At 29.8% G+C, this 8,540-nt stretch overlaps 1 protein-coding gene across 2 annotated transcripts; it reads right to left on the reverse strand.

Annotated features, from left to right (window-relative positions):
* Nucleotides 1-4,843: 4,843 nt before the first annotated feature.
* LOC101503716 (uncharacterized) lies at nt 4,844-8,273 on the reverse strand. 2 transcript variants are annotated; one of them, XM_004514967.4, is made up of 4 exons: nt 7,792-8,273; nt 6,647-6,749; nt 5,904-6,093; nt 4,844-5,552 (listed from the first exon to the last, which is right to left on the reverse strand). In XM_004514967.4, the coding sequence occupies exons 1-4, from the start codon at nt 7,906-7,908 to the stop codon at nt 5,471-5,473; spliced, it is 492 nt and encodes a 163-aa protein (XP_004515024.1). In that variant the 5' UTR covers nt 7,909-8,273; the 3' UTR covers nt 4,844-5,470. The 2 variants fall into 2 exon arrangements, with proteins under 2 accessions (XP_004515024.1, XP_004515025.1); XM_004514968.4 differs by having other exon boundaries at nt 7,724-7,852.
* Nucleotides 8,274-8,540: the final 267 nt, after the last annotated feature.

Genomic DNA, 8,540 nt, shown 5'->3' on the forward strand with positions numbered 1-8,540 from the left:
GAGACCAATGGGTTTGACCCATTTGTGAACCCTAATTGTTAATAAAATAAAACAAACAAAAAAAAAGGAAGGGAGTTGGATGGCGGCCGTAAAACCAAAGAGAAACACAACAACAATCTATAGTTTGACACCGATGATCGATAATTGTTCCAGAAAAGTTTATCCGTTCTTGTCCAAATTTCAGTATGTCGTTTTATTCATTTAGGTAGTCAAATAAACATATTTCCTCAGATTTTTTAACCATCCAAGTTTCTCTCTAAAATATCTGACTTCTCCGTTTATAAAATTCCTTAGTTTGAATCGTTCTCCTTCACCGTAAGTCCGATTTGAGTGAAACCAACGCCAAAACGACCGTGTTAAAAATTTCTATTTTATCCAATGATTTGTTTTCTGATTTATGGTAAGTTTCCTTGACCGAATTTCGAATTTAGTTTTTAGAGTATCTTCTCATAAACTATTTTTAACATTTACCCATAAAATGTCGAGTTAGATCGATTGATGGACAAAGAGTCAATGAACAAATGTTGTTTGCTCGTGGAATCATATTCGTGTGTGAAAGCGTCGAAATAAGGTAAGGGGTGAGAGAGCGTTTGAATTCATGAGTATAATATATTGTGAGATGAACGGGAAAACCGTATTTCACAACAATTCATCTGGGGCTCGCTACGTACGACAGTAGCCCTTTGAGTGATAAATTAATTAATCTGCAAATAAGAAAATTGTGAGATAAAAATATGAAATAGAAATATTTATAAGATGTTGATTGATTTAATTTCGTTAAATGTGTGATATTTTATATTATTGTGATATTTAACATTATTGTGATATTTGATATTATTGTGATATTTAAAATTATTGTGATATTTGATGTTATTGTGATATTTGATATCATTGTGATATTTGATTTCAAATGAATTTAGTGCATATGTTTGATTAAATGAGTTTATGTGAATGCAGTGTATAATGTAAGTTTCTTTGATGATGATGTGTGATTTATGATATAAATATGTGATAAGTTTATGTGATGATAATGATGATGTTTGATTGATGATATAAATATGTGATAAGTTTATGTGATGATAATGATGATGTTTGATTGATGATAGTGATTCTATAAAATTGTGATGAGTTTATGTGATGAGATATGATTAATGATAGTGATATTGTGATGAGAATATTGAATTAACTCCATAGTTGATAAATAATGGCGATTTTAATTTGTGTTTGAGATGACGATTTTAATGAAGTATCATATACCAACGAGGGGAGAAAATAAATATTGTGACTTTGTGAAGTGGAGATTATTTTGTCATCATATATAGGTAGGGTCTGACAAGCCTAGTGATTCCGGGGAAGTACAACTGAATGAGCCTGATCGTGGCGGTCTGCTGTCGAGCCTTAATGTAAGATTGTTAGACCTTTGGAGGTATTCGGGTGGGGAATTCCTAGGTGACTTGGAGGTAGCACTCCAAATGTCGGGAGCTACCACGCCACACACGTTTACCTCGACTATCACGTATATGTGTCTCGGATTGAGTTGAGGGGATCTATGAGGACGGGGCCAATTTGAATTGTCCGTCCACCGGGATGGTGGCATAGTATCAAGCCTCCTAACCAAGTACTTCAGAGTTAGAATGGTACCACATTGTGAAGTAGAGTCTAAGCTCATGCATAGCATTGCACTTTATTGTGATTGTTTTGTTGTGATTAATATGTATCGCATGTGGTGATAATTTCTCTTAGACAATTTGTTGTTATAGTGAAATTTATTGATTTTTCTTGAGTGCTTTTGACTTTTTAATGTGATATTTTCTTGATGGAATGTTTGTGTTATGATGTGGTTCTATTATGATTGTTTGTGTGTTCTTCTTACTTGTATTATACTGTCATCATGATTTTGAAACTCACATCCTTCGTTGTTTGTGTTTGACTGGCTTGGCCCTGCGTTTGTGAAATCGCAGTATTACAGGTTAATGAATCTTGAAGTTCAAGTTTGGGAGGAACTACGCTCTGATAGGTGATATCGGGGATAAGGGCTTAAATTGTATTTTACTTATTTAATTTAAAACGAATTTTTGTATGAAAATCTTAGAAGTACTAGTAAGTTTTTAAATTAAATCAAGTAATAATACTTAAATCAAGCTTATTGAGATTACACTATTTTAACGGAGAAAATAAGTTTAAAGTGTTCCTTTTGATTTTTAAGAAACATGATATCCTAAGTTAAAAATTAAGTTTGTATTTTCTTGTAAGCATATTTTTATTTATCTACTGCTAATTTTATAGGAATATAATATAAATTAATATATATATTATTTTGGGGTTTAGGGTGTCACACACAGTACGTAGAGGAGAGGAGGTTTCACAGAGTAGAGGAGATGAGGGTTCGTAAATTTGTTTTAAATTTGTTTTTATTTATTTAAATTAAATGATTTTTATTTAAAATTAATGATTTTACAGCGCTCTAATAGGTTCTTTAATTATGTGAAAGCGCAAGGCTTTTACAAGGCTTTCACAAAAAGCTCTTTAAAAGCCATATAACATAAGGTGAAAGTGCTGCACTTTACATCGCTTGTGTTTAAAACGCTCAAAAAGCGTTGTAAAAGCTATGGGAGAGCGCTTCAATTTACAGCGCTTTTACAAAAAGTGATGTAAAAGGGTTGTAAGCATTATGTGCAAGCGCTATGTGACCCTATATGACTCTACAACAACGCTTGTATTTAATAAACGTTGTATAAGACGCGCTATAAAATGTCATTTTTGACGTAGTGTCAATATTGTGGAACATCATTGCTACCATATACACTATTATACAAGTCTGCACGGGACTCTATGTTGAAAAATATATTTTTCTACTTTTTCATTAGTTTTGATTATAATAATAATAATAATAATAATAATAATAATAATAATAATAATAATAATAATAATAATAATAATAATAAATTTGAAACAAGTACTTTTTCATCACTTTCATTTCTTTTTATATTTTACCCTTTAAAAAGTTTAACAGTAGAAGAGAAGAAAATGGATTAGTTCTGCGACTCTACTTATATATGTTGAGATGTGTTTCATTAATTCTAATTACTATTTGTAGCATCGATCTTTTAGGTCGAAGGAGTATTATGATATGCTATTTAATTTATTTATTTTTTTAAATTATGATTGGGGTAAATATGTCAATATCAATATATGTGTTCATAGCAATTTACCACTATAATCAGATTTTAAGTTTTTTATATAATATGTTATTACATTATAGGTCTCATTATTTTAAGTTTTTGTTTCATATTTACTCATTAAAAATAAATAAAAAGTTAACACTGAAATTTCAAATAGTAGAAACTTCCATATTTTGATTACAAAAGTTAATCAAGAAAACGATCATAACATATATTATTTTTAGAATGGAATATAAATAAAAATAATAATTGAAAATTTGAATTATCTTATCATAATATAAAATCAAAAGGTTACTGCAATTTTCAAAAACTTCACGAGTTGGCATAATATTTTGTCCCTCGATCTCTTGAGGAATTAGATTGCAAGTATAAGAGAAATTCCATAGGTTTCGAAAGTAAATTCTAAGACCCTTTGGAGGGCACCTTAGAGAATCAATCACCAAAACTTGAAGCTCCTCAACATTAACATATATCTCTTTAACATTCAACAACAAAAGCTTCAACACTAAAAAAATATTTTTTAGACACTTTAAAACATAAAATTATTTATCTATTTACTATAATCAATTTTATATAATATACATTATCAATTGATAATGAAGTCAATTAAAACTAGGGTCTAAAACTATTTGTTTTTGAAATAGACGACTAAAATTACAATTAAATATAATTTTTTTGGAGGTCATTTTATTAAGTAAAAGATTTAATTTTGTGTGGAGACCTAATGGAATGGACAAGTGTTTCTCCCTTTGTGTCCGTGGTACATGTTGAAGTTTTGAGACTTTTTAATGGTATAAAATTGATAATTGAGCTTCACTTATGTATTTTATAAATGAACCTAAAAGCCATTGTATTATATGTCTTTAATTAACTATTCCTCTTAGGATACAATGGGATTGAGTGAAATTCTTGTTAACAGTAAATATATCATTTCTTGATATTATTTGTAACAAGTGTAGTTTGTTTAAAGAAAAACTAATATTAATTATTTATTAAAGTATTTTGTAAAGACGATTATTGTATAAGTTAATTTACATCTCTATTTTAATATTTCAACATATATTAATAAAAATAGAGAAATAGAAAATAGAAAGAATTTAATATTTTCCATTAAAAATAAATGAAAAAGTAGAGAAATAGAAAATAAAAAGAATTTAAATTGATTTTAGATTCCAACAAAAATGCAAAGAATTTGGGAAGTGGGAAATGGGGAGTTGGGAAAATAGGTTTTTATTGTTTGCTTTTGTTTTCTTCTTCACTATTACTATTATAGATATAATTACCAGTAATACATTGTGTTAGAAAGTTCACTCATGTTACCTGTGAAGCACATTAACTCCTCAGTAGTAACTCTCGATCTCATCCTCTTAGTTTGTGAATAATGAATAAACCTCCAAATAACTTCACGTCACATCTCCACATGCATCGTCACTTAGTATAACTTTTTTTATTAAAAAATTGTTCTACCTTCGTCATCATAATTTTTATAATTGTTGTAGTAATAAGAAATATATAATTTAGGAAAAAAAATGCTTGTTATCAGTCGCTTTCAACCAATTTAAATAAAGAGTTTTAATTATAACAATTATATTTAATTTAATAAAAACTTTACTAAAAAAATTAAACACTTAAAATAAATAATTTTAAAAAATGATGCCATATTAAGGGGTATTATCGTACTTTCATAAATAATAAACTTGTTTTCTTCATCATTATTTTTTTCTAGACCAAACAATACACTAAATCCATTATATATCTTCCATATTTCTCTCTTTTAGAGACTATAAGCCATGAACAGTCAGGCACTTTGATTTTGCTTAATTTGGAAGGAAATCATATCTTAAGATTAAACTTTTTTTCTTCCCAAAATCTATGGAGACAGCAATAGCAATCTCTAAAGCTTGTCCTCCCTTCAATAAATATAATATCTGATCTTGCCAAGACAATTCGATCAATGTCAACATCAGGTAGTCTAAAGTAACTATCCTAAAACCAAACGCTATGAAAGAATATTCATTTATCCTAAGTAATTCTATCCTAAAATCCCACCCACTTATGCATGGACTCGTGCACTTGCCTCACATTCTTTCAACAGCTTTCTAAATTCATCCAACTTATATGCTCAAACTATTTATCTGTCATGCAAATAGCAGCAAAGATTATCGAAAATTAAAACACTCATGTGTATATTAGCCAATAAGGTCACTCAAAAATCAAAATCAGTGTTTCCCCAGCAAAGTTCATAAGCTAAATCCTTCAAGTCATCCTTGAAGAGCAAAATCTTTTACTCACTGCGACCAACTTTCGGCTTCTTTCGTTTGGAAATTGGTGCGACCAACTTTATGCTTCTTTCGTTTAAAAGCTGGTGAACTGTATTAAAAAAATAAAATTATTAAAAAAAAGCTATTTCCAATGCATCATAGGGTAAAATCATGCAAATAAACTGATGAAAGACCCATTAGTTTTTTTTCCTACTTTTTATATGGTTTAGTGGAAATTTCTTTCTATTAATTGATAATTTTAAATTCAAGTGGTTACATTTATAACAACTTCTCAAGGGAAAGATGAACCATATGCTCTGTATCCATTGGTAATAAAGCTTTAGCTCTCAATCCATGAACAATAATTTGCGCATTCAATCCAATAATCTCTTTGACAATTAACATTATCATAGACATATAGTTTTATTTAGTGCATTGTTATAAACATTAAAGAGCTTACTTTACATGTCCTTGAAGAATTGGTTGTATATCGGCACCAACACTTGTACTTAGCTCTTCAACAGTTGAAGAAACCTCGTTATTACAGTTCAGTAGGTTGCACGCATCTAAAAAATCAGAAGATTTCACCATATCTGGTATAAGAGATGAGTCTTTTATCTCTGCTTTGAGATTTTCCATCAAAACAAATGCTGCATAAAGGTTAGTATAAGATTAGAGAATCCAGCTATTTAAATAGTTCAACTAAACCATAACCATATATTATCTATGACACTGACAATAATTTGTGAAAATGAATTAATAAAATGTAATCAATTGTGTCGAATACCAGGACATGCATTCAATCAGAAGTGTCGGTGCTATAGAGATTACGACATTCATTCTCCAGCAATTCATTTTATCTATGCAATAGTGACTCAATCGGGGCATTACACAGTCCAACATACACCAGAGACAACCTTCAATGATTTCAAAAGATCCAAGCAAAAAACATTATGAAATATTAATTTAAATGATTTTTGTTGTACATGCTGAAGGTCTAATCCAGAGGTTAAAACATTACAGCTAATCCCAAAGACAAAGGATGTGTCTTTTTTTTTTTCTTGTTTAATTTTTGAACTAAAAATTGTTGAACTGTGTCTCATCTTCAGTATCAAGATTCAAAATCATATACCAAAGAACGTTATGCATCTGAAATTTTAAAAAGACATGCAAATAAGTATTAAACAAATGCATACAACATACCAATGCCTCGAAGCATCTTAAGGTCAAATTGATCAGCCAATTTCTTACATCCTATCTTTGTTGCTCGCTTACTTATCAACAATTTCAAGCTAATCAGCATATCCTGCCAAGGTTACAAATTTGAATACCAAAAGTTAAGAACTTGCATGAAAAATCACCAAGGTGAGAGGTGCAGACTAAAATTTATGAACACACGTAACCAAACTTGCCATGATTGGTCACGTCTATTTCAGACTAGAATTGCGCATATAACACGATCAAAGCCACATGTAGTATTCCCCAACCAGTTTTTAATGAACTGGTTAAAGGCATATTGATTTCTTTCATATACATAAAAAAAGAAAGTTTTATGAAAGAGAGAACAGGAAAATTAAGAGGAAGATAAGATCTCCTACAAAAATAAACCGAAAGAGAACAAATAAATACTACTAAAAATTGCTGCACTATCTAATCTCTAAGAATATTAGTAATGATAACTCTGTCCTCCAAACATGATACAACAATGAGCACCAAGAATAATCCATCCATAAATGCAATCATACCACAAATATAATAGCAAATCCATATCCTAAAACATTGTGGGCATTTGTCTTCCATCAAATGTACAATACCAGTACAATATCATAAAAACACCCTACTGCTAGTAAAAAACTGTTGTCACCAGTTAATGCCACAATTAAAATGAACAAAGATAAATTGCTCCAACCTTGGTAAAGAGGCAAAAACCTAACAACTTATCCCAAAGGAAACTAGCTACTACAAAAATATCAATACAATAGTATATAAAGAAGAGGAATAATTCTGGCAAACAATTAGATTCCCTTCATTACTATTGGACAGTGTTGTCAGATACGGGCTATAGCAAGGCTATAATGTAACAAATCACTATTTTTCTGCAATACGCTATTTAATACAAAGTGTTGTCAAATAGCAGCTATAGTGGCACTATAGCATTGTAGGATAGCGGATTTTGAACAAACAACTGTTTTCTGCGATTTGCAATTAACAACATTGCTTCTATTACTATTATAAAATTTTGTTTTCAAGTCTCCTATCCTCTTTAATTATCATTCTTACATATTCAATTTGAAGTGTGGATGCTATAATGATGATGTTAATGAACATTGAAGAGAAAAAAGACTTACAATCTCAGATTGTGAAAGTGAACAGAGCCAAGCTACATCTTGAACCCTAGTCTCGCTAATTTTATCCAACTCAATCAAACTTTCCAATCTTCTCTTATATTCTTTGCCCTTCTTCATAGGATTAAATTATTGAGACCTGAATTCTTGATTGAATTGTATTGAAAATACACAATTGTTAGGTAACAAAGTGAATGGGTAAGAAACAATTTCAATATAATTGGATGCGAAGTTGCAACTTTATTTTGAACAGAAATAAAATCGAAACTTATTGGACAAGAAGTCAGAAACCCTTTCTTATTCTTCACAAGTCCAACATTGAAATCCAATGTTGAAGAAGAAGCATAAAGTGGGTAACGCCAGAGGCGGAGAGGGTCGTGATACAAAAGGGGTTTTCGGTTTTCCCTTTTACAGGAACCAAGGAGGAAAGGAGAAAGACAATGGAGGCAAAACTGTAGCGTTTATGAGGAACATTGTTTAAGGGAAACGTTAACAACCTAATAACAATATATGTTAAGTATATAAATAAATAAAATTCATCTTTTTGTTTGTTTTTACGAGATATTATCTTATTAGTTTAAATTTAAATAGCCTTACATAATAAACAAAAAAATCCAATCACTATAATATCTTATTTTAAGAGATCAAATTTAGTTCTTGAAAATAAAATTAAAAACTTTTCAATTTTTTTAAAAATAAATCAGTTAAATTAGTCTTTGAAAAATTCAATTAAAAGTCCCTAGAAATTTAAA

Source organism: Cicer arietinum, chromosome 6 (assembly GCF_000331145.2).
Source record: "Cicer arietinum cultivar CDC Frontier isolate Library 1 chromosome 6, Cicar.CDCFrontier_v2.0, whole genome shotgun sequence".
Lineage (NCBI taxonomy): Eukaryota > Viridiplantae > Streptophyta > Magnoliopsida > Fabales > Fabaceae > Cicer > Cicer arietinum.

Coding starts and splice junctions, on each gene's coding strand:
- LOC101503716 (XM_004514967.4), bottom strand. CDS start 7,908: ATGAAGAAGGGCAAAGAATATAAGAGAAGATTGGAAAGTTTGATTGAG. Junction 6,094..6,646: donor TAAGATGCTTCGAGGCATTG/GTATGTTGTATG, acceptor ACCTTTATGCAG/CATTTGTTTTGATGGAAAAT. Junction 5,553..5,903: donor ATTCTTCAAGGACATGTAAA/GTAAGCTCTTTA, acceptor TTTTTAATACAG/TTCACCAGCTTTTAAACGAA.